This window comes from Juglans microcarpa x Juglans regia, chromosome 8D (genome assembly GCF_004785595.1).
Source record: "Juglans microcarpa x Juglans regia isolate MS1-56 chromosome 8D, Jm3101_v1.0, whole genome shotgun sequence".
In the NCBI taxonomy this organism is placed as follows: domain Eukaryota; kingdom Viridiplantae; phylum Streptophyta; class Magnoliopsida; order Fagales; family Juglandaceae; genus Juglans; species Juglans microcarpa x Juglans regia.
Window position 1 is genome coordinate 26,348,718 of NC_054608.1, and position 26,930 is coordinate 26,375,647.

General features: G+C 40.5%; 1 protein-coding gene and 1 long non-coding RNA gene across 3 annotated transcripts; one reads left to right on the top strand and one right to left on the bottom strand.

Annotated features, from left to right (window-relative positions):
* Window positions 1–4,286: 4,286 nt before the first annotated feature.
* LOC121243067 lies at window positions 4,287–24,936 on the top strand. The gene is made up of 3 exons (XR_005936056.1): window positions 4,287–4,297; window positions 10,220–10,225; window positions 24,807–24,936. It is a non-coding gene; the product is annotated as an uncharacterized LOC121243067 (long non-coding RNA).
* On the bottom strand, window positions 23,524–26,273 carry LOC121243066 (disease resistance protein Roq1-like). Of its 2 annotated transcripts, none has more exons than XM_041141128.1 (5): window positions 25,792–26,273; window positions 25,419–25,709; window positions 24,828–25,328; window positions 24,082–24,699; window positions 23,524–23,554 (listed from the first exon to the last, which is right to left on the bottom strand). In XM_041141128.1, the coding sequence occupies exons 1-5, from the start codon at window positions 26,242–26,244 to the stop codon at window positions 23,540–23,542; spliced, it is 1,878 nt and encodes a 625-aa protein (XP_040997062.1). In that variant the 5' UTR covers window positions 26,245–26,273; the 3' UTR covers window positions 23,524–23,539. The 2 variants fall into 2 exon arrangements, with proteins under 2 accessions (XP_040997062.1, XP_040997061.1); XM_041141127.1 differs by lacking the exon at window positions 23,524–23,554 and adding an exon at window positions 23,650–24,062 and having other exon boundaries at window positions 24,110–24,699.
* Between the last annotated feature and the right edge of the window lie 657 nt (window positions 26,274–26,930).

The following is a 26,930-nucleotide window of genomic DNA, read 5'->3' on the forward strand; positions in this document are numbered from 1 at the left end:
GATAGTGCCGTGCGTGGGAAAATAAAATTGGAAAAAAAATAAAATAATACTAATTATAGTGCAACCATAAAATTATACCTTAAAGCAAAGAGTAATTTAAATGCAAATACTAATTAATTTCAAGAAAGCACATCAAAGTAAATTTTCACAACCTAAAAATTATAAAATAAATCCAACGAGAAATCTGATAAATTTTAAAACAAGAAAAACAATATTTAAAAATAATTAAAATAATCTTTCACTAAAAATAAATACACTATAAATACGGGGTATTACAATTCCTGTAATAATTATTCGTAGCATGCTACTATATAAAGGCCTTTGCCTCTGTAAATCAATTCAATGAGAAGAAACCTTTTCACAACTTTTCTCGTTCTATCATGGTACCAGAGCTAATATAGGACCAACATCCATGGCGCCTTCTTCTTCCACCCAACCCATTCCCAATCTATCTCATACCATATCTGTCAAACTCACCCCCGAAAACTATCATCTTTGGAAAATTCAACTTGTCCCCTATCTTCGTGGCCAATGCCTCTACAAATATGTAGATGGCTCTTGCCCTGCTCGCAAACACTTTCTTGAAAATAAATCTCCTAATCCTGACTATGAACATTGGCTACAACAGGACCAACTGGTTATGTCTGCCATCATTTCTTCTCTTTCAGAACCTTTAATGGCTGAAGTTGTTGGCTGCAACTCTGCTCGTGTAGTTTGGACCTCTCTCAAATCCTCCTATGCTTCCGTTTATCAAGCTCATTTAATGCAAACCCAGCTTCAACTTGCATCACTAAAGAAAGGCGCTAACTCGATCTCGATTTATTACCGCCGTGCAAAATCACTAGCTGACACCATGGTTGCTGTTGGGTGAGCTCTTCCTCCAACAGAATTTGTTCCATACTTACTTGCTGGCTTAGGAGCTGATTATGATGGCTTGGTCACCTCTGTTGCAACTCGGCTTGATCCTATTTCTCCCGAAGAACTTCTTGGCCATTTACTTGCTCATGAAGCCAGAATGCTTCATCATACTGAAACCAACTTCTTCCCTTCAGATGTCTCAGCTAATTTTTCCGCAAAATCCAATGCTCCTCAGTGTGGTCATGGCCCTTTCCGTGGTCAAAATTCCTTTCGTGGCCGCAACAAGGGGCCCTTTCAGTTCAAATCGTGGTCATGGAAATTTCTCAGGTAACCACGGAACAAACTTTGTTTCTCAAACGGATCCTCCATTAATTTGTTAGGTCTGCAATCGACATGGTCACTCAGCCCTCACCTGTGTGTATCACTTCAATCAAGCTTACACTACAGCCCCACCTATGATTGCGAACTTTTCCAACTTTTCTTCGGCTCCAAGTTGGTATCCAGACACAACTGCTACTCATCATATTACTAATGATCTTGCGAACATGAATTTACAAGCTATCGATTACCATGGGGAGGAGCAATTGCGTGTTGGTGATGGAACTGCCATCCCTATCTCACATACTGGTTCTGCCTCTCTCTTCTCACCAACCTCTACATTTCATCTCAAACAATTGTTATGCGTCCCTTCTTTTCAAAAAAATCTCATCTCCATCCAAAAGTTTTGTGTGGATAACAATGCATTTTTTGAATTTTATTCTGACTCTTTTTGCATAAAGGATCGCATCTCGGGGAAGCTTCTACTCTGTAGGAGCACGCGTAATGGTCTCTACCAGTTCACACCATCCTCAGTCCCTTCCGCTGCACTGACCACCGCCACTTCCTCGGTTCCTCAATGGCATTCTCGTCTCGGCCATCCATCCTTCAAGCTAGTCCATTCCATTTTACAACAACACAATCTACAATATGATCCCTCTCAGTCATCTACCTTTTACAACGCTTGTGCCCAAGCAAAGTCACATAGGCAATCAGCTCACAAAAGACCTCATAAATCTGTTGCCCCTTTTGATTTAATTTTTTCTGATCTTTGGGGACCATCCGCTCATGTATCAAGTGATGGTTATCAATATTACATTTCCTTTGTCGATTTTTCTTGAATTACATGGCTTCCCTTTAAAATCCAAATCTCAAGTATTTGATATTTTTCTTAAGTTCAAAGCTCATATTGAACTTCAGTTTAATTCAAAGATTAAGAAATTTCAATCTGATTGGGGGGCAAGTTCCGCCCATTTTCAAATTACCTTGCTACTGATGGCATTCTCCATCATATTACATGTCCTCATACTCACATTCAAAATAGAATCATAGAGAGAAAACATCGTCACATTGTCGAGACGGGCTTAGCACTCCTTTCTCACACATTAGTCCCTTTAAAATTCTGGTCTTACGCATTCCTTCATGCAGTTTATCTCATCAATATGCTACCCTCACCATCACTTAATCACTCATCACCTTTCCTCCTCCTTCATAACAAACACCCAGACTATAGCTCTTTACGCACATTTGGTTCTGAGTGTTGGCCATTGACCACTCCCTACAATCACAAAAAATTTGCCTACCGTGCCATTTCCACTACTGTTTTGGGTCTCAGTCCTCTTCATAGAGGTTACATCTGCTATCACATTCCAATAGCACGCATATATATTTCCAAAGACGTTCTTTTCAATGAAACATCTTTCCCTTGGGCAAATATTTCATCACCAAAAGTCCCCAATCAACCAACCCACACAACCTTACCTCATTTCACGCAAACCACACATTTAAATCACTTAAAAACACTACCCTCAATACTGGGTCCTCCCCCTCAATCCTTGTCTAGTTCCCCTGTTTTATCATTAAACACGCACAGCTCCCCTCCTATGGTTGCTCCATAGGTTGTGCATTCTATGGAGACATGATCAAGGACCTTTTCAAGTCGTCCTTGACAGTTCAACGATGGGACCATGCGTTGGCCACCAGCCCGTGCACTTCTCACTACTCAAGTCGACATACCCGAAGCTCCTTCATGTCTGACAATTGCACAACAATATCCCGAATGGCGTGAAGCCATGTCTAAAGAATTTAGTTCTCTACTTTCTAACAATACTTGGACCTTGGTTTTAGCTTCTCATGCACCTAACACAATGGCTTATAAGTGGGTGTTCCGCACCAAACGTTTTGCCGATGGCTCAATCGAGCGTCGAAAGGCTCGGCTAGTGGCAAAAGGATTCCTCCAGCAATCCTGAATTGACTTCGATGAAACTTTTAGCCTTGTTGTAAAAGCCACCACAGTGCGCCTTGTTCTTGCAATGGCTATCTCTCATGGCTAGGTTACATGGCAATATGATGTTGCAAATGCATTTTTACACAGCCCCTTACAAGAAACAGTATACATGTCCCAACCTCCTGGTTTCTCACATCCACAGCTTCCCTCACATGTTTGCAGGTTGAACAAAGCCATATATGGGCTATACGTCAATCCCTCGTGCATGGTACTCGCACCTCAGTAGCAAATTAACTGATCTTGGCTTCACCATCTCAACAACCGATCCTTCTCTTTTTCTGTATTACATTGCCAGCATCACCATTTTCATTTTAGTTTATGTTGATGATTTACTAATAACTGGTTCATCGCAACAAGCCATTGAGGAACTTATCTTAGCTCTTCGAGAAGACTTTCCTATAATTGATCTCGCCAAACTAAAATATTTTTTGGGGGTCGAAGCTACTTACAATTCTGCTGGTTTGCTACTCACACAACAAAAATACAGCATTGATCTTCTTAACAAAACCAACATGATGCTTGCAAAACTTGTCAAGTACCCGATGGCCACATCAGAAAAACTTAGTGCTTTTAATGGAAGCTTGTTTGAGGATCTATACCGCAGTGTTGTTGGCTCTTTGCAGTACCTCTCTTTCACTAGGCCCGACCTTGCCTTTGCTGTGAGCAAGGCGTGTCAGTTTATGCATGCACCGAGAATACCCCATTGGCAAGCCGTCAAGCGTATCATTCGCTACCTCAAACACACATCTCACATTGGCCTACAATTCTCTCCATGTTTGACACCCAACCATATTGCTTTTTCTTATGTCGACTGGGCTGGCTGCCCAGATGACAAAAGATTAACCAGTGGCTATTGCATTTTCCTTGGTTCAAACTTAATTTCCTGTCTTCAAAGAAGCAACCTACAATAGCTAGATCATCAACATAAGTCGAATTCAAAGCCATTGCTAATGGCACAACCGAAGTAATTTGGATGCAACAACTTTGCCGAGACCTTGGCATTACACTCAACCATGCGCCCCTTCTCTATTGTGATAACCTTGGTGCAACATACTTGTCTTCAAATCCTGTTTTCCATGCTAGAACCAAGCATGTTGAAATCGACTTTCACTTTGTGTGGGTTCTTAACAAGTCTTTAACTGTCTCCTTCATTTCTAGAAAAGATCAGCTCACTGACATCTTGACTAAACCCCACTTAGCAGCTCGCTTCACTCAATTATCTTCAAGTCTTTGCCTCCAATCCTTACTGCTTGACTTGAAGGGGGATGTTAAGGAAAATTCCACGTATACAACACATGCACCATCATAGACATCATAGGCAAGTAAATCGAGCAAGACCCCATAACAAATTCTCTATTAGAAGCTGCACAGCCAGCTGCTGCCCCTGCTACGGATCCTGCCTGCATGAGCCACACTGCTATGCTGCTACTGCTACGTGCTGCCTCTGCTGTACTACATTCTGCAGCTCGTAACAAAATACCGTTAGAATATTCCTGTAATAATTATTCTTAGCATGCTACTATATAAAGGCCTTTGCCTCTGTAAATCAATTCAATGAGAAGAAAACTTTTCACAACTTTTCTCATTCTAACAGAGTAGGACCGAGGAGGTGTAGAGGTGGCAGAGTAGAACCACTCCAGCCCGTCGGCATTGTGTATTCACACTAAGACTTTAGAGGCTCCATGGTGCCGAGCACAGAGGAAAGATGTAGCAGAGAGAGAAACAGAGAGAGGGAAAGGCATAGAGGAAAGATGCGGACATTGAGAGATAGAGAGAGAGAGAGAGAGGAAGAGAGTGGAAGAGAGCAGTCGGGGGGTGGGGTTGCGAAACAGGGGAAATGAGAGAAAGGGAGATATCGGGTAGAGGGGAGGGAAAAACGAAGGAGACCGAGCCTAGATTTTCCTTTTATTTTGAATACTACATTTTACGGCGATTTAACGTCACTGTAAAGAAAGAGAATGCTAGGTTTCACTTTTTGCGGCGATTTTTAAAGTTAAAAAATCCTCCAAAATGCCTCTTTCACAATTCCATCGAATAATGAGCCGTCGCAACAATTTTTTTTAATATTGGGCAAATGTTTTCATCGCAAAAATCAAAAAATGGCTACAAAAGGCCAATTAGTATTTGCAGCGAATTTTCCCGTTGCAAAAAGCAAAAAACAAAATCGTCACAAAACACTAGTTTCAAAATTTGATGTAAAAGGATTGCCACGATGTAAAAATCGTTGCAATTAAAGGCTTTTTGCAGCGATTTTATTTCCAATAGACTAAAATTGTCACAAAAAGCCTTATTTCTTGTAGTGACACACACACACACACACACTCTTTCTCTCTCTCTCTCTCTCTCTCTCTCTCTCTCTCACGGTAAGGGGAGGAGTCTCCTTTCGACGTTAACATGCATACATCATCCGAGGTGCATTGTCAAGAGGATGGCAGCTTCCCTCGTTACTCATTGAAATGATGATGTGATAGTATGAGAATACCATATCATGTATATTTAAGAGAAAAAAGTTGGATGAAGGCGAGTTTGCACACACCCTTGCACATGAAGAAGACTTGGGATGGTCAGTTCGAAATTAATAAGGTGCGTTTCAATGAGTGATAAGTCAAGGCGGGAGAGGGGAAATCTTCATGAAGCCCCTATATTTTTTCACTGCTCAAGCTTGAGTTTCACAACCTTTCTTCTGCTAATACAGAATCAATAAACAAAAGCTACAAGATTTCATGTAAAGTTGTTGGATCCAAACCTGCCACAATCAGTTTTTTCACTGCTCAAGCTTGAGATTTCATGTAAGAAATTCAACATTGATTGAACATTATCGTGTAAAATGAGGCTACAAGTTAATTTGCTAGTTGCAAACAAATTTATCGACCCATCCAGCAAGTCTCCACAGCCCATGACCAGAACAGATCCACCACCGGAAGCTCTACTAAGCGGCATCGTGAGAAACCAAAATCGAGCAACGCCCTCCACACTGTGAGCCTCTCCTCTATAGATGTGTAATCGACGGTAAACCGCAGCAACCATAATGTCATAAGACAGGTTCCACCGTGTTCTTTGTTTCGAGAAGTAAAAAACAGAGCAAATTCTCATGGTCCTCAGCCCAGCTTTACTGCGCACAAAAACTTTCGACCACCTTGTGGGTCAGCATCTCAACAGACCAAGCCACTGAATATTCCTCCACAAAAAACCTTGGCTGCCCAGCCCCACTACGTTGCCATCATGCACCATGACCCACGCTACCTAGCCAGAACCCAAGGCCAAACACCATAGAAACTGCCACAACCCTGCACTCTAAACCACCGTGGAAACAACTGATGTAAAGGCCCTGTCTTGCTACTCCTAAAACAGAGCAATCCTACGCATAAGCCAACTGCCACTGCTCCCTTGAACTGCCACACATAGAGGCCAACAACCATGGATGAAGAACACTGGCCAGCCCCACTAACACTCTACCCAAGTCCTTGTTGCACAACCTCCCAACCTCATGTGCATAAAAATGGACAACAAGAGGAAGAGAAGCCAGCCATCGTGACCCTCACTCCCATGTTTCAAGATATGAGAGTGAAACGTGGGTCGCAGAGGAATGAGGAATGTGAAAATGGGATGCGAAAATCATATTAGGATTGACGAATGGAACCTAACCAGTTCTTCTAATCATATCTGGGAATGGACACAGCGAACGAACCTTTGTTGTCTTCTTCATCGTGTTTTTCTTCTTTTGTTTGTTTGTTTTTTTTAAAACAGAGCTAACATGAAGGATCATATGGGGGCATGCATATTGAAGATACGCATTAGGTGTATGTAGGGATAATAGTCTACCAAGAATTTCCTCATATCCTTATTAACTTGTACAATTCCCTATGACTCAACCAGATGGATAAGGCTTGGATGCATATTGAAGATAGATATGGTGTATGTAGGAGACTACATTAAACAATTCATAGGCATGGTGAAGGCCCATGCATCGGGTAGAGACTGTATTAGGTGTATGTAGGAGATGCCGAACCAAACTTTCCTTCCTATTGCTATGGTTGAGGATCACTTGTTCATCATAGGTATTGATACATCTTAGACAAAATGGATACTCCATGCCGAGGAGGAAACTTTGCTAGACGCCATATTTTCGAACGAAGAAGGTGATGATGCCTATAACTACAATGACTACATTGATGATGTAGACGAGATGTTAGATGACATCCGCGTGGGATCCTTTATGGATAATTCTGGTATAACAGAATTTAATTCAGATGCAGGGCCTTCATGACACACCTCTGATACTCCAATACACCTTAACTTCGACGAGTTGCTAGACAACGTAAGAAAGCCACTTTATCCAAACTGCACAGAGTTCTCAAAGCTATCATTTATAGTCATTTTGTTTCACATAAAGATAGTTGGTGGTTGGATTGTGAAGTCATTTGACATGGTTATAAAACTTTTGCAAGTAGCATTTCCTCATGCTCTGTTCCCTGCCTCGTATAACAAGGCTCGCTACTTACAACGTTGTTTGGACTTTAGTTACACAAAGATACATATATGTCCAAATGATTGTGCCTTGTTTTGGAAGGATCATGCTCATAAAGATGAGTGCCCTAAATGTAATTCATATAGGTGAGCCTCAGCACAACTAACCAACAGAGGATCCCCTAAAAGTCCTCTGATATTTCCCTTTGAAGATGCGGTTGCAAGGATGTTTATGTCAAATAAGACTACCTAAGCCATGAGATGGCATGTAGAAGAGCGTGTTGATGATCCCAACTTCATGAGACATCCGGTTGATTCTAGGGTATGGAAAGGCTTCGATAACAAACATGCTTGGTTTGCCCAAGATCCTAGTAATGTCAAACTTGGTCTAGCTAGTGATGGATTCAACCCATTTAATAACATGAGCAAACCATATAACATTTGGCCAGTGCTACTTGATCCTTAAAACTTTCCCCCTTGGTCATGCATGAAATATCCATATTTGATGATGTCGTTGTCAATCCCTGGACCAAAGGCACTGGAAAATGATATTTGATGTGCTTCTGCGTCCCTTAATAGATGAGTTCATAGAATTATGAGAAGAGGGAATTCGTACATATGATGCATACAAACAAGAATCGTTTCAGTTGAGGGCAACATTGCTGTAGACCATCAATGAATTTCCTGCATACGCAAATCTTTTAGGCTGGAGCACAAAGGGTAAGATGGCATACCCTACATGTAACTTAGAAATAGAGTCATTGTGGCTTGTGCATGGCCGAAGACATTGTTATATGGGTCATCGTTAGTGTTTGGTGCCAGATCACGGTTGGAGAAGGAAAAAAATACTTTTAATGGTAAGGAGGAACTCCATCTCCAACCTCAAATGAAAGCAGGACAGGCTTTAATGGAGCAATTACATGAGGTCTCAAACGTGCAGTTTGGTAAATCAACAAAGAAGAGGAAATGTACGCCCAATGAACTTAATTCGACAAAAAAATGTATCTTCTTTGAGCTTCCTTACTGATTAGACTTGGGATTGTGACATAACTTGGATGTCATGGATATTAAGAAAAACATTTGTGATAACTCCCTGGGAACCTTGATGAATATTTAAGGAAAAAGTAAAGACACTGCCAATGCGCATAGGGATTTGGAAGATCTTGGACTAAGGAAAGAATTACATTTACAGCATGATGGTAATCATACTTCTACAAGTCTTGCATGTTACATGTTAAATGTAATTGAGAGAAGGAGTTTTTGTGCACGCTTGTCAGAAGTGAAATTTTCTGACGGTTTTGCCTTAAATATTGCCCAGTGTATCAACGTTACTAAAGGAAAAATCATGGGAATAAAGAGCCATGATTGTCATATCTTCATGCAATATTTGTTGGTTGTTATTGGTAGGTACCTACGACCCAATGTGCATCAAGCTTTAATAGAGTTGTACTCGTTTTTCAAAGAATTATGTTCACGAACACTAGACATAATAGTGTTGAAACAGCTTTAAGCTAATATCCTCATCATTTTTTGCAAACTAGATATGATATCCCCACTTGCTTTTTCGATATCATGGTGCACCTTACTATTTATCTACCAAATGAGGCTTTGCTAGCATGACCTGTTCAGTACAGGTGGATGTACCCTTTCGAGAGGTATTTGGGTAAGTTCAAGCAGTATATCCGCAACAGAGCCCGTCTAGAAGGCTTAATTGCTAAAACATATGTGCATGTCAAGTGGCTGACATTTTGCTATATGTACCTTCATGATATTGAGACTAGGCATAACCGAGAGGAATGGAACAATGACACAGCTGGGCAAAGCTTCCAAGAGTCAAGTTTATCAGTTTTCTCCCAAAAGGTGAGCCCGTTAGGGCTAGCAAGAATGGCAAAATTACGTAACGCACTGTTGGCTAAGGCCGAGTGGTACGTCCTTAATAATTGCGTAGAGATTGAGGACTCTAGATGTTATCCACTTCAGCATTCTATTTTGTTATATTGTAAGTGGATATGTTATTAACACATTTAGTTTTGTAGTGACCATTATAACAAGATGAAAGAAAAGGACCCGAGTAACTTTGAGCGTAGGCACCATAGTCAATTCTCAACGTGGTTCATAACACGCATAAGGTTTCCCTTTTTCATATACAAACATATCCCTTGATAGTAACTTCGACTTTCTATAATATTGTTCACCTAAGTCAAATATCCACGTTAGATTGCCAAGTTGCATGCAATGACTCCCCCCGAGGTGACTGATGACAAATTTGCATTAGCATGTGGTCCAGATCCTTTGGTCGCATCATATTCCGACTGTATAATGAATGGAATTTGGTTTGACATGGAGGAGCTCGAAGGGTGTCGCCACACCTAAAATAGTAGGGTTCTTGTTCATGGGGACCATCAAGGATTACCTGTTGACTTCCACGGTGTGTTGCAAGACATCATAGATAGAATTACACTATATGGGTTAGCGTAAGTGTTTCTTATTTAAATGTGGTTGGTGGGACATTGGCGACATGAGAAGGGGGATACATCTCGAGGATCACTTCACTAGTGTCAATACTTCTAGGCAATGGTATAAAGATGAGTCTTTTGCTCTAGCATGCCAAGCGTTGCAAGTGTTTTACATCAAGGACTCAAGTTTGGGGGGAAGTTGGCACACGGTACACAAGATAACAAATATGAATGTTTACAATATTTGCCACAAGACCTCGGACTTGCATGATGATGATGATGATGAATCCTACACTGTTGAAACAGAAGACGAGAGTGACACTGATGTTAGGGACTATGGCCCTGTTAATGTAACTAACCAAGAGATGTTCAATCCACTGACCTGAGTAGATGAAGACCACTTGCCCGTTGATCTGTCAACCATCTCATGAGAGCAATTGTCCAGAGAAAGTGATGATGAGGCCATCATTGTTGATGAAAACTGCAACTCCCCGTATTTTAGTGTATTTTTATTGAAGGATTATTTTTATTAATTCAAAAATTTATTCTCTTGTTTTAAAATTGTCGGATTTTTAAATGGTTTATTTTATGATCTTTAATTGTGAAAATTAAATTTGATATGTTTCCTTAATATATTATTGTTATGCATTTAAATTGTTCTTCATTTTAAATTAATTGATTGTTGAATTTAATTATTTTATTTTTATTTTAACATTACGTTTAAATTATTTTAATTGACTTGCTGTTTTGAAATATTTTTCGTTGGATCATTTTTTGTGACCCAAGATGTGAGGATAAGACCTCATTTCTTTTCTTCCATTTTTTCCTTTTCCTTTTCCTTTTTCTTTTCTTCTTCTTTTTCTTTTTTCTCTCCTCTCTCTCTCTCCCGCGCGCGACGTCTTCTTCCTCTCCCTGCGTCCACGTCATTCTCTACCATCCCGCCGCCGTGGGCCTCCTTCCGGCGACACTGTCCAGCCCATTAGCTTCCCCTCCCTCTAGCGACCAGCCCCCTTCAACCTCAGCCTCCCTCGCGCCGCTGTGAGTCCCCACCCCCAACACCAAGCCGCGGCACCCTTTGAGCTCGTGCGCCACCTTCGCGCTACCTCCGGCCACCATCTCTTCACCACTTCATCCTCGACCTCATAGCAACCCAATGCACCCATCCTTAGCCCCGATCTACCACCGATGAAGCACATCCATCAACATTTCCGTTTTGGGCTTTGTGGTCTTCGACCGCCCTCTACGCCGCCACCCACGGCCAACCACCACCACCACTAGCTTCATTGACATCCCTAAGCTTTACCCTATCAATTTCGGGTCTTGGTTCGTCCCCATTCAAAAGTGGATTTTTGAGACCCACGGCCGCAGTGCATTTTGCACTGTTACGTTGCTGTGTCGCCACTTCTTACACCTCCGTGATCCTTCGGAAATTATATTAAAGCACTGTAAGTATTTTTCCAAAGAACTAGCCGGACTGAGTCTGAGGAGTTTGGGGGTCGGATGGATTGAAGACGGAGTTGTTTGTGTGTTTGGTTTGCATTGTGAGTTATTGGTTGTTGGTTATGGCGTCGTTCATGTACATGGCATATTTGCACGCATGATCATGTTTGTAAAGGAAACTGGGTTTTCGTGTAATTGCATTCATGTTCATGTGTTTATTGAAAACTGAATTTTTATGTGTTAAAGGATTTTTGGGTGCGTGTGTATCACGACCCCAAGCCGAGATGGGGCATTATCTCGATGGAGCTCCTCTGGTCACTCGAGAGCGGAATATACTGAGTGATGTCCCCTGGGTTGTCGCTGGGCGACAACGGGATAGGACGAGATGGTTTCGTGCCGACTCCGTGGCCCTCTACTGGTGGGGGCTAGAGGATGCTTGGCCATGAACGCGCTGTGAGCGGAACTGGGCATCGCTCGTTGCGTAGAGTATGCTTGGCCATAAACACGCTGGGCGCGGAACTGGGCATCGCTAGGTAGCCAGGATGTGCGGATGGTCCCTAGGGGAGATCATGGTGCATTGGTAAAATGGATTAATGGACTATTTTCTGGGAAAATAGCGTGTGTTGAATAAAATGATTTTTATGTTATTCATTTTCTGAAAAAATGATGTTTTATTGATCTGGGTCATTTTCTGGAAAAATGACGGATTATTATTTTTGGGCCAAAATGGGATTTTGGCGTGTGATGGAAAAATATCTATTTCGGAAAAAATGATATTTTTGGGTCTGACGCATATTTCATCATATGCATGCATGTTGGTTGCATTAATATGTTTTTATCTCATGGTTATTTGGTTTATACTTACATGCGGTACCGTTTTATGGTAACGCAGATTTTGATGTAGAGGAGGAGGATGAGGGTGAGCCTAAGGATTCGGCTTCACCTGAGGAGTGATTGAGATCACTCGTATTTGGTTTGAGACTTGTATTATATTTTATTTGGGATGACTGTATAACTCTTTTAATCATTTTACTTATGTTAGTTTGTATTAAAAATTCTGGTACTTAGTTGATTTATTTATATTATCCACTGCGTTGTTTGTTGTATACTGTTGCATGTACATACACTCTTGGCACTATCGTCGGGATGCGTGACCGTGTTGTCACCATCCTGGCTTCTCGATTCTCTTGTTCCCTTGCATGGGGGTTGGGGGCGCCACAAAATCATTAATGGCGGTTTTTGGATGGAGAACATAGATGAGGGGGATTGCGATGGTACTGAATGAAAACCTCAATTTCATTATTATAGATATTGCTATGATGGTTTATCTTATCCTATTTTCTTGATAATAGTTTCTCTAATTATATATAATGTTAATCACTTCTACGTAGCTATTTAGGTCATTAAATGCTTTCAATTTTGATTTCACCGTACATGCAAATAAAGTCATGAGGATTTTTTACACATGTTTTTTATTATTCTATTATAGTACTATCTATGTACCATCATGAGGGTATATATTTAGTGAGGATTTATATTGCAGCCTGACTTGGTTTTACTTTCCTATGTTTGCAGACAGCGCGTGACTTTACCCATTTCCATATCATCTCCACACTTCAAGGAAGCCTGTGTGAAGGCATTAGACAGATGAAACAGTGGTCTAGTCTGCATGCTTTCTTTACTTTGACTTGCTTTGTTTGAAAGTTGTGGTTAAGTCATTTGCTGTATTATGTGCAGGAGGTTTACTTAGATAATTATGAATGATATAGAATTAATCTTAATACACCTTACTAGTACACTGTGATTCCGTTTTTTCCCCTTGGTAGTGGTGCTTTTTCTCTATTTGTCAACTTGGCCCATTTGTCCCAGTAGTTACCAATCTTGGCACAGTATCTTTTGGATAATATATGATGAAAAATTCTCCTAATTTTTTATCCATCCAATATTTTCGTGTAAGTTGAGATGATTTATGTTCTATTGTACATAGGTGGTAGAGAGGTAAGCATGTTGTGGCTAATCAATGCTTGTCACCCTATAATACTGGCTTTCAGAAACCCAACAAACTTTTAGAAGTAAAATATTAAAGACTCCTACCATTACCTTTTTTAACAATTGATATCTTTTAAACGAGTAAAAGGGGAGCAGCCCAATACACATGAACTTAACAACTACATATCAGTCACTACATTTGCCATCATCCAGTTCACATGAAAATTTTTATTTCAAGTCATGAATTTAGTAAAGGAAGCAATGATAGTGCCTGTTAGTTGGCTACTGAATCAGATATAGCTAAAAAATGGACTAATGATGCAACTTTATAGGCTAACAAGTTTTTTGCCTCATGAATGAGGTTGCCATAAACTGCAAAAGACTCTTGATCTTCTTTAAATGCCTCAACCATCACCAAACAATCACTTTCAAGAACAATATGTGATACCGAAGTGGACATCCCCTTAATAAAGCCAAAAGTTCAATAGATGCCGAATCCTCTACCTCATTTTCCACTTTACTTGCTACCATCACAAACTGCTATGGTCATCACGAAGTTGGACACCCACACCAGCCTTATGCAGATTAGCAAACATATCTCCATCTACATTCAGCTTTAAGAAGCCAACCGGTGGTGGCGTCTAGTAGCGTATTCTCTTTGCCTTTACTAACGACACTTTCTGTAGCTCCAGGTATGTTGTGTAGGGACAGAGCATTATTAATAACCTGCTTTAGTTCAACAAGAAGTCTTCCAATTGCATTTTATTACGCATGAACCAAAATCCCAAGTGATGAGGAAAAATCTGGATAGATCTGATTGGTTCCCCTTTTCAAACACATATGTAGCAGCATCCAAAAGCTCCCTTAGTGTATCCATATGCAGCATAAAAGGAAAATACTTCTTCCACATGTACAACTTTTTCTGGGCAGAAAATTAATGCATGTAAAATCAATATTTTGAATACCATACCGGATGCCGTACTGGTCAAGACACTGGAACGAAATATTTCGATACTAGTACCGTTTCGTGTACCGTTTCGGGATAGTCGATATATGAATAAATTATATATAAATACATATATATATATAAATTATAAATAGCCTAGTCTGATTCGGGAGTAAAAAAATGAGCTTGTAGTGTGAAAAAATGAAAAAAAAAATTAAGGCCGAAATATCGGCCGATACACAGGCCGGTACAGGCCGAAATATTGGCCGGTACGAAATATATATAGTACCTGTACCGGCCCAATGGCCGGTACGGCAAATACCGTACAGTATGGTACGGTATTAATATCAGTGTGTAAAACAGATTCTTGCCCTGAATTGCAAAAACAACATTTGTCCTCCACTTCAAGTAGTTTCTCTTCTTAAGATTGCCGAGTGTGGGTAGCCCCTCCTTACAAGCCCTTCAAGCAAAGGTTTTAATTTTCCTGGAACCTGCATCTTCCAAAGTTACTTCCATAGTTTAAATGATTTATGGTATCTACAAATGGACCACATCGAGCAGTCCATACAAGTGAGTTCATTCACTTATTAACAACTTTAAAGCACCAGAAAAATTACTAAAATTAGTCACACTTAAAATATTTTTTTTATAATATTGTACTGGGTCTAAAATTGTAACGCCCGTCCTTGTGGTGGGTCTTTTTATAAAATATTTTGAGAAAGGACGACGGGAATTACCGTCCGATTTAAAACTTTTTGCTTCTTTCCAAGGTGCAAGACTCTACGTTTATAAAATAAAAATGTGTTTTTACAATAAAAGAGGTTTACAGATGAAACATTATTTTTAATAATAAAAATGCATCTCTTACATTTAAATGCTTGTGCCTAGACTTCCGTGCTCTTCCCCATGGGCCATGTCCGTCCCGACGTGTACTTTATTTCCTTCCCTGTGGGAGGGAGGGACATGCATAAAACTAAAATGAGTTGAAGACTCGTAAGTATTACTTCATGCAGTTAAAATATAACAATGTAGGTTTTCATTCATGCATTCATCATTCGTACATATTATACATACATGCATGCGTGCATACGTGCGTTCATTTGAAAACGCTGGATGGGGTTTTCCTTTCTTGTCTTAAAAAGTTTCACTCGTCAGTGCCTTCATTTCTGCAAGAGTGCAGTGCCTTCATTTCTTAAAGTGCGTTCGTGCATGCGTACATACATACATACATACATTCTTTCTTTTCACTTTCATAGGTTAGTACACACTGTTACGCCCCGTGTGTTAGGGTTAGCGGCCCTTTGACCTAGATTCCGCCCATGGCTACAGGTTGGGAATCCCATTTCATAGGGGGCAGCACTGGGTACACTACCAGTACTACTTACCCAGCATTGCAATCTGCCCATTCATTGGTACCCTTTCATTCATTCATGTGGCCATTACGTATCTTCATACATTTCATGCTTTCATTCATTCTTTCGTTCATGCCAGCTCTGAAGAGCTGGAGCTTCATTTAGTTCTTTCTTTCATTTAACATGAGAAAACATTTCTTTTCGTGAGAAAACGTCATTTCGTGAGCATGGGCTCGAACGTCCTCTTTCATGATGTCCATGAGCATCACCTCGCGGCATTCACGAAAGTATCGGTTCGTACCGTCCATAAAACATAAAGCACGGGCCCAAACTTCCCCTTTCGCGGCATCCGTAAGCATCACCTCGGCGTTCGCGGAGTCCGCGAGCATCACCTCGTGGCACTCGCGACAGCGTCGGTCCGTAGGATCCACGAAGGAGTCGGCTCAAGCTCGTCTTTCGTGCATTTACATCAGTTCGTTTCTTTGAAAATACATACACTAGATGCATCTTATAGTCATCCATTCGCATGTGTACGATAATAACTTTGGGTGCGTAAAAAGGGGCTTTCATGGAAGGGCCGTACTTACATATACATTTGAAAGCATGACATCTTCTTTCGTAAGCATCTTCTTAAAAAGATAAAAGCTTTTCGTTTTCTTTTCGTAATTTCTAGAAAACTCCAGAAGGGCATGAACGTAATACTTACCTGGACTCCATGCTACTTTCATACCATGTAGTCCATTCATGCGCGTGTCAGCTGACAACCTACATGCATACATAACCTTAACGTCATTCTCTATCTAATGTATAAGCAACTTAAACTATAAATAGAACTACGCTATACTTGGAACACTCTCCTTCTATCTCGTGCACTTACGTGCCCTTCACTATGTTAAAACCTTCGGGGACTACTTATGATCACCACATCTTCCAACTCAGGTATTGTCTCAAGTGCTCATTCACTAAAGTGAACCCATGATTCACCTTAAGATTAAGACACTAAGACCTCTGTCTCATTCTTCTCATTAACCACGTTCCGGCGCATGACTCAGACCAACTAAGTCACGCATCCCTTCTTTAGATAGTACACTCGTCACTATCTTCATGCATCTTAGCCCATATTAATCTTCATTCCCATCCATACAAGCCACACCGCTCTAAGCCAACTCTAAGGCTTAATCACCGCGCAACTCTACTATGGACAGATTACCCATTACGTATGGCGAATCCGTCTGGTACACGTGTCTCACCCGATTACACATGTACTTTAGTCCTTTATCACCTAAGATCAACATATAACATGTCGATCACTTGCTCGTAGGGATAAGGGCCATATTCCGATACCAACATTTTCTTAACCCGGCTAGCATGACTCTTCATGCTATCCGTCCCTTCTTACAGTTCATCCCAACACTTAACGCAACAAGACTCCATTCACAACTATGCCTTGCGTCACGTCACATAGCTCGAGACTACTCTCAAGCTACACCGTGACCTTGTCACGTCACCTGACATCCTGTTACGTCCCTTCTACGCCAACTTCTTACTCATCATGAGTACGGTTCCTCACGTACTTCCGTCACATCGTGACATCTCGTCATGTTCCCATTACGCCATTCCAAAGCTAACTCCTTATCCATCATAAGCACGTCTGTCAATAACCACGTCACTTCGTGACGTTGCCCAATCATGCTTCCGCTGCGTACTCTTACACTTGTTTTGCTACTTCACACATACTTCCAGCCATAAGTCAATCACGGTGACACTTGTCACCTCAGACTACAGGCTGCACCATAACTATTTCGGGACATTGTTCCATAATTCCTGACACTATTTATCACGTTCTACGCCCATCAACTACACAACCATCCTTATCTTTGCGACACGTCACACGGAGTGTCGTTGCCTTGTGGAGTACACTCCACGTATACTCCTTTTCCACACTCTACAACCTATCATCAATATGGCATACCCACCATACGATGCATCACTCTACCACATGGAGTACACTCCTCGTGTACTCCATTCATACACACCATGACCCATCACCGTTATGGCATACTTGCCTTATAGTGCATCACTCTACCATATGGAGTACAACTCCCTTCACATACTCCATTTACATGCACTACGCCACATCACCCTTATGACATACTTGCTATATGGTGCATCAATCCACCATATTAAGTACATTCCACAAGTACTCCCTTCATACCCATCACGCCACATCACCATTATGGCATATCCGCCACATGGTGCATTACTCCACCATATGGAGTACATCTCACATGTACTCCCTTCATACACATCACTCCACATCACCATTATGGCATATCTGCCACATGGTGCATTACTCCACCATATGGAGTACATTCCACATGTACTCCCTTCACATATCACGCCATACAGAGTACACTTATAGTGTACTCTTCCCAATCCACAAGATGCCAGGAGAGTATATTTTACATATACTCTCTTTATGTCACACTACGCCACACACAAAGTACACTCAGCGTGTACTATTCCCACTCCACATACGCCAGGAGAGTATATTCTACATATACTCTCCTTATCCCACACTACACCACACACAGAGTACACTTAGCGTGTACTATTCCCATTCCACAATATGCCAGGAGTGTATATTCTACATATACTCTCCTTATCCCACACTACGCCACACATAAAGTACACTCAACGTACACTATTCCCACTCCACATGCCACGTCACCAATACCGCACATACTCCACAACCGCATTACACGGCACAGCCACGCCATAATTACAGCACAAACTCTACAATCATACATCACTGCACACTTCACAACACAGAATGCCCAACACTTCACAGCGCACTACACAATAAGCCCAGCACTTCACATACACGGCACATCACATCACCACACTACACAGATATGCCCAACACTTCACAGCGCACTACACAGCGCATCTCAATACAACCCAGTCGTTCCCTTAATACTAACAGCACAGTCCACAACCTAATCAACTAATCAATATCTAACATAATTAACGAGGGATAGAGAGTTATACCATCGACGGGATAACCCGTGCATTGCTCGCTGATCGTTACAGTCGATGACATCGGACAGGTCGTACGTGGCGGCTAACCCACGTACTTTGACTGTTTGGGCGTTTGGATAGCTAAGTGTGGTCTTGGAAGGGCTCGTGAAGGCCTTGTGTTGGTGGCTGTGAGGAGCGGTACACAGCGTACCTAACCGTGTACAATGGCGGTCAGTCACATGTAGTGACTGTCCATCACGTGCAGTGATTACCCACCACGTAAAGTGGTGGTTTGGACCTAGGGCTTGGCTAAGGGAAGTGCGGTGGATCTCGTGGTGGCGTCGAGGTGGCACCACGGTGGCTCACGGCGGCAGATCTGGCCGCACAGTGGGTGAGAGGCCATGGGAGAGTGAGAGAGAGTGTGCGTGCATGGGTGACAGATTGGGGCTGTGGTTGGTTGGGTTGACTTGGTGGTGGCCTGAGGAGGCTGATGATGGTGGTTACCCACCGTGGGTGGCGGTGCACGGCGTGCAACCCGTACGTGTGAGGAGGAATGTCCGTGCATAGAGGAGAGGCCATGGGCCTCGGGTCCAAGGGAGGAGGAAGGGGAAAGGGAGGAGAGGTCCATGGTGGCCGTGGGTGGTTGTGGGAGTCGCGCACGGCGGCGCTAGCAGCGTTGGTAGCTCGAAGCAGTGCGAAACCCATAAATGGGTTTCGTGCATGCGTGCGACGGAGGGGGAAGGGGGCTTCCCGAGACTTGGGTTCCATGGGAGGGGTTCATCGGTGAGAGGGGAGGCCGTTGGTGGCGGTGGTGGAGCCAGAGGACGGCACACAGCGGCGCTAAGGATAGCAAGCCCATTCGGGCTTTATGCTTCTAGCGGAGAGGAAGAGAGAGCAAGAGAGGGAGAGGTTGCTACGGGGAGGCTCGCCGGAGGGAGAGGAGTGCGACGGTGCCGGCGGTGAGAGCTGGCGGCGCACGGCGGCGCCTGGCTAAGGCATGGAGCAGTTCGGCGTGGAAAAGCAGCATGCTGCGTACGCCGAAGGGGAGAGGGAGGAGAGAGAGAGGGGAGGGAAAAGTGAGGGAAAGAGAGAGGGGGGGTCTGGGTATTTAACTCAGTCATTTCGTCTTGGGGTCTACAAAACGATCTAACGTTGAGATATTAAAATACTGATTTGAAAATGCATAAACATTAACTTAATTAACAGCACTTAGAGGAATTAAGGCAAATATTATTTTAAACTAACTTTAGTTTATAAAATAATATTTCTTCATCATTAATAAATGATGAAGTCTTATTTAATATATTTAAAATGATGAATCCATTTAATTTAATTAAAGCTTTCAACATAATTTAAATCTCTTAATATTTCAAATAACTAGAATCATTTTAATAATTAATATTAAAATGATCTCCGACAATTATAATATTTTGGAGCTCTTCAAAATATTATAATTGTCTCTTTTAAAAACAAGTGTAACTCAATGATACTGGAAATACCTCATATAAATATTTCCAGTACATTTAAAACACTGGGCGTACCTTAGAAGTCACCTAATATCTCGAGAAGCACGTCGTCATGGTTTGGCACACATGAAGATGCTCACAGTCTCCAGAAAGAATGGGAGACTGTTGCATAATTCCGTCATCGGAATTTGCTTACGTCAGAAAGGAGGAGCCTTACGTAAGAAAGAAAGAAGCTTACGTAAAAAGAAATGAGCGGGGGTTACAAAAATATACATGGAAGAATTGGCAGACTTCAATGTTCTTTTTGATGATATTGGTGTGGTACACGCATCAAATGGGAGTTGAAACCCCTAGGGATTGGCTCAAGTGGTAAAGACCTTAGGCTTGAGGGTATGCTCCCCCTAGGTCCAAGGTTCAAATCCCTTTGGATACAAACAATCTCTAGGGGCCACACCTCTTGGTGAAAAGTCAGCGATTTAACCAATTCCTTGTAAGGAAACTTTCGAGAGTGCGGAGCATGGGATCAAGATTTACTCTGCAAGAGTGGGTCCGAAAGGTCCTGCCTTGAAGAGTTGAACTCATGAGTAGTCATGATTTCTAAACCGTCCATCATTTCTATCAAATTCTTACATGAATCCAATGTGGATAATTCTCAGGTTTGATCCTTTCTCTAAAGAATTTGTTATCACATCTTGCTCAATGAAATAGAATTATTTCATATAAATATTTACCATTCTGCTACATAGAGTCGTTGTTTGGGCTGGCGCAGAGTTGGTTAAAGTTAATTACAAATCCACCATACAAAATGCACGATGCTTTCAATTTAAAACTCACCTTACCACCATTTTTAGACCCAATGTCTGTACAGTTACCAAACCAGATTTGGGATAATGGTGGAAATTATTTACCGCCATTGTCAAAGTAGATCAAACCAAGTATAAGGCGGAGTGGAATATATAAATGTGGAAATCTTTCAGCCAGACTAAACCACTATTTATATACTCTGTATAAAAAATGAGAAATGTTTTTTCGCAGACCAACGTACCTTGTGTTTATCATTAATATAAAAATCCAATAAATTTTATAACCGTAAACGATGAAGAATATAATGTGCGGAATGAGTAAACAAGTGGCTCCAAATTGTTTGGACGCAAAGATACATGTTGGCCAAATTCCACGAATTTATCTCAAGGTGCATGTTAAAACAATTTTAATGTTTTTTTTTATTGCATGTTGCTTTCAGCCCAATACTTTAAAGAGAAATGATACTTGCAGTCGAGAGTGTGCAAGCGCCGTGCAGTCGCTTTGATAAAAGTAAATAAATATGAGACCCACATGAAAGGAAATTAATTTTTTAATAGTAGACCCCACTCTTTTTCAAAACAACTGCATGACGCTTGCGCACTTCTCCACGACTGTATGTAACATTACTCTACTTTAAATGTGTACTATACTTTGCCAGCTGCTTCATTATTAAAACAAAAGAAATACTAAACCACTGAGAGTATTCATATTGGCTTAGTCAAATGGAAATGTGAACTAAAATTTACATAATTGATGTCAAAAATACCTCACATTAGATTGGTCAAATCTAAAATAAAATGGACTTATGCTATAATGGTTTACCAAAGATGGAGAACCACAAAAAGAAAAAGAAAGAAGGCAGAATGAACCATAGGTACTTGCTAAGAAAAAGAAAAAGAAAAAAGAGAGCATTCTTCAATCCAAATGAGGCCTAAGTATTCATAGTATAAAATGTTTATTTATCTTTTGCTTGGCCAAAGAAAAATTATGTGAAAATGAAAGATGCCCAAACAGAAACTTATAACGGTGACAATAGAAAGGTAAACCCTTTGAACCAAGAAGAGAAAAAAAAATGAAAAAAAGAAAAAGTGGAAAGAATCAACATGAAAATTTACCTTCGGTGTGAAGAGAATAATTAGGTCAGCATATATGGCAAGTACTTCAAAAGCTCAAAGCACCAAATAATGGAATATCCATAGCACAACAAATGCTGATTTATTTTATTTTTTGCTACTCTAGGAACCCATCAAAGTAACTAGAGCATACACTGGCAACTTGCACTCAAAACTGTTGACTTTCCCTCATTTTCATAGACATCACAACAATACCATGTCTGCCACTTCAGAACTTCCTTCCAAAGGCACTCTTTTACCTTTATCAGAGGTAGAAACAAGTTATAACACGTAATTGGCATAGAATCAATTCCATTTATCTCATTTGGGGAGAAAAGAAAATAAAAGAAAACCACTAGTTCTGGAAATTAAATACAAATTAATATGGTAAGCAAAATAAATGTTTTGATTCCATTAGAATTTCAGGGTATCTTGATCTTCACGCAGTACTTTCCAATCCTCGTCAAGAGAACACTTAGGAACGCAAAGCTAATTCCTAATAGTAGAAGTATTTTGCAAATTAAGAAACAATAGAACACGGAAATTCTAATGCACAATAAACTAAACACCAGCAGAAGGAAGGAGAAAAGAATAGCTATTGTTTTCCATGAACAACTGTTTCAGAATAAAAAGCTATCCAGAAGTTGCTCCACACAACGTTGGAGCACATAGAGAACAAACAAAAAGCCCTTTTGGTAATTGGTATGGAGGTACCTGAAAATTTAAATCCACTGCAAATTAATAGCACAGAACATTATTTGAGGATTTAAAAGTTTAAAAGAAAAAAAAAAAAAAGTGAAGATTCCATAACAGCAAGCATTAAACTAGAATCAGGTACGAAAATAAGTTGGGTTGGCTTTATATAGGTATTCTGAAGATAGACTCACATTAAATTGCTCTAATAGTACATCACAGACCAGAATCTTTGAAAAGATACAAGATTTAGATTAAAGGATATGAATGATACTGCTAATCAAGAGAATATCATCAATGCACTTTGACTTGAACTCCTCTTCCCTTTTGTGTTTGCCACACACAAAAGCAATCAACTTGATAAAACACACGTACAGTCCCTGATTTAAAAAATAGTTAAATTAGACCCTAAACTACATGTCAAAATAAAAACTCAAATTTACTACATTTCCACTGCCTCTAAGCCAACAAAAAGAAAAAAAGAAAAGGCCTTAATTTGTAACAACTGACATGCATTAATAAAGACCTTAAAGACTTAACAACCTTAATTTAAAGTGCCGCAAACAACTGGGTACTATGAGCGGGCACTCTTCAGGCCAACCATATCTGATCTCAATCCCAATCCCTCCCCCTCCCAATCCCAATAGTGAACTTGATGTTGTCAACTGAAAGAAAAATGTGATCCTGAGCACAATACAAACTTACTGCTAAGATCTTGTCAATTTCATTTTGTACCCTCCGATTTAAACAATCCACCCACTGCAACAACATACAGATATAGCATTTGTCATTAGTATAAAAAGGATATTGTAACGTAATGTTTAACGGACGCAAACAACTTCCCCACCTCCCCCCAAGCCGACAAAATGGTGTTCGCGAAGGAGATGATCTGAATCCCCTGCACTTGCAAGTGTGCCAATGGGATGGCGACAGTGAGCGTCGAGTTGGATTTGGAAGGCTAGGCTTCAAGAGAACTGAAAAAGGTAATAACAAATTTATAATTCGGTCGGTTTAACACCCGAAGAACAAACCCGATCCTAGCCGGGTTGAGGAACCGACTTTATAATAATCTCACACATGCCGGTTCAGATCGATTATGCCGGCTCCCTCATGTCGCGGAACATATCCACATAATGTTCCTAGTTTATATTTTATTTTATTTTCCAAAAGAACACAGAATGTTCCATGTCCACTTTCTTTCTCATAAAGGTAAAAAATTGTCGATGGAAATCTGAATTAGAAGATCCTGAACGGCCAAAAGGAGCAATGCTATTATAGAATTTTGAATTATCATCATCTAAATGCACCCCGCATTCTTTCACTTCCATTGGAATATGAGAGTTGCCTCTATAATACCAGAATGTTTCAAATGAAATCTTAATGACCCTCCGTATATCCAAAAACCGCAAAATCGCCGGTATATACACCCAGAATCCAATTTGTTTACCGGAAAATACATCCAAGGGAGCAGGTGTTAAATTGTAATCCAAATACTTATTTTCCACACAATATTCTTCGTCCGTCTCAAACCCTAATTTAAGAATCACCACTAATGACCGGCTTTTAATATTCGATCCCTTGAATAACGAAGAAATTGAAGTATCTTCATCATAAATGGAAAAGAATTGATCAGAATAACAGACAATAAAGAAAGCACACCCCATCTCCAGAGTCGTACTAGCATCCAAATCTATCTTTACAGAGGAGCCATTACTTTTATACTGGACCCACTCCGGGATATGGAATCCCAACGACCATCCTCTCATCATCCTCTGTAAAAACAACCCAAAAAGAGATGTTAATTGCAGCAAAAGTAAAGCAATTTCACGGTGATATTTTATTGAAGCATTTTTCTGACATATTTCATTCGTCTCTAAAGAAAAGAATGAGAGAGACTCACCAAATCGTCATCTAAAGCCAAAACAAGTGCACCTGCCATTCCTAAAACATTTTCTCCTTTGCTGTCAAAATCAATGTACGCTGCTTCTACGCAATCATATATTCCTTCCTTCTGATATTGATCTGCAAGTGATCCGATATCATAGATGGGATCTCTTGATTTAAGTCGCATCAACTTGCGTCCTTGAAGACGAAACTTACAGTTACGGGTGCTCTTGGGCAATAGATTAACAGAAAGTCTTTGTGATAAAGGAGTTTCCATTGCCCAAATATCGGTCAGGCATTCCAAACTACTCAGGTCTGGTAACTTCTCAAGGGTTGAACATTTGTTAAGTCCCAATGCTTTTAATTGTTTGAGACTTCCGATGGATGGGTGGACCTCACACAAGCTTCTACAACCTGAAAGGTTTATTTTCTCAAGATTTGCGACTCCAGTCAAATCTGGTATTTCAATCAAGTTCTCAGAATAACTCAGATCAAATTCCTTCAAATTGTCTAAAACCTGTTATAAACAAGTAGTTAATTGGATCAAAATATAAATATATTAACTTGTTTGGAAAATTAACGGGGAATTATTAATTAAGAAACTTACAATCGACCCCTTCCATATTTGTTTGATACGGCTAAAACGCATCCTTAGTACAGTAAGATTTTCAGGTTGGAAACTGCTCGGCAAGGATTTCGAATGATATCCAGGCCACTCTAGGTATCGTAACTCATTGGTTGGCATGTATTTTAAGGGTTTTCCATGCCATTTTAAATTTCGAGAATGATGAAATTTAAAAAATCTCAATTTTCTCATCTTTGACAATGCTTTGGCGTTGAGTCTCTCTTTCGTTTCAGCACAAAAATCCACGACTATGCCTTTAGTTGCATCAGTTCCCTGGTAACCAAGAACAACAGGTTAGAAAGAATTAGGATGAAAATATACCTTTTTATATTAATATCTACACTAATCAACTTACAGTATCATTCTTCAGGACGTGATAGAGATCCTCCACACGAAAAAGTCTACTACGTCGTCCAGGTTCTTCAGGGCATTCGCGGCGAACTATTTCCCTGCCCAGTTCTTTTAGTAAATCATGCATGGACAACCATCCATATTTTGATTTGCTTATGAGGGACTTCTCGACGAGAACATCAATGTCGATGCGATAATGACCAAGTTTTTCTAATAGCATCTCCGAAATTATGTTATCCACTCCATGGAACAAACACGCCAGATCCAAAAATAACTCTTTTTGCAATTCTTGCAGCCCATCAAAACTTATTTGAAGTACATCCATAATTTTTAGATTAGGAATTGCTTTTAGTTTATCTCTCTCACTTTTCCATGCATCTATTTCTCTCTCATATAAGAAGGAACCCAAAACTTTAAGAGCTAAAGGAAGTCCTGCAGCATAATTTACAAAATCCATAGATAGATCCTTGTAATTCTCCCTTGGATGGGTTTGCTTGAAAGCTGACAAACTAAAGAGTTGCAAAGCTTTTTCTATTCCAAGCTGCTTAACCTTATAGATGTCATTCACTTCATGTGTTCTCAACAGATGACTATCTCTGCATGTTATAATCACCCTATTCCCTGGACCAAACCATTTCCGATCTCCTGCTAATGCCGTCAGTTGCTCGTCACTATCCACATCATCAAGGACAATAAAAACCCTTTTATTCTGCAACATCTTAATTGTCATCCTGATTCCCTGGTGATGATCCCATACATGTATTTCTTCTTGCATGATTGTAGACAGGAGTTCTTTTTGTAAAGAAGCTAGATCACGAGCAGTAGTAGATTTTTCTCTAATACAAGAAATAAAGCTGCTTCCTTCAAATTGACAATAAGAATTAGATACTCTATCATAAATTATTTCGGCCAGCGTTGTCTTACCAACTCCACCCATCCCATGAATTCCTACGAAGAGAACATTATCCGATTCCATATCCAATAACTCCATCATTTTGTCTACTTGGGAGTCTATTGCAACAAGTTTATCGTAATCATGACGTGAGAATCTAGAATTCAACTCACGAGATAGACGTCTACTGATATCTTGTATTATTGTTGATTCGTACCTATAAAAGTTAATATTGACGTGAGAAGCCAAAC

Coding starts and splice junctions, on each gene's coding strand:
- LOC121243066 (XM_041141127.1), bottom strand. CDS start 26,244: ATGGATTTTGTAAATTATGCTGCAGGACTTCCTTTAGCTCTTAAAGTT. Junction 25,329..25,418: donor AAATATGGAAGGGGTCGATT/GTAAGTTTCTTA, acceptor TGTTTATAACAG/GTTTTAGACAATTTGAAGGA. Junction 24,700..24,827: donor TGGCTTTAGATGACGATTTG/GTGAGTCTCTCT, acceptor TTGTTTTTACAG/AGGATGATGAGAGGATGGTC.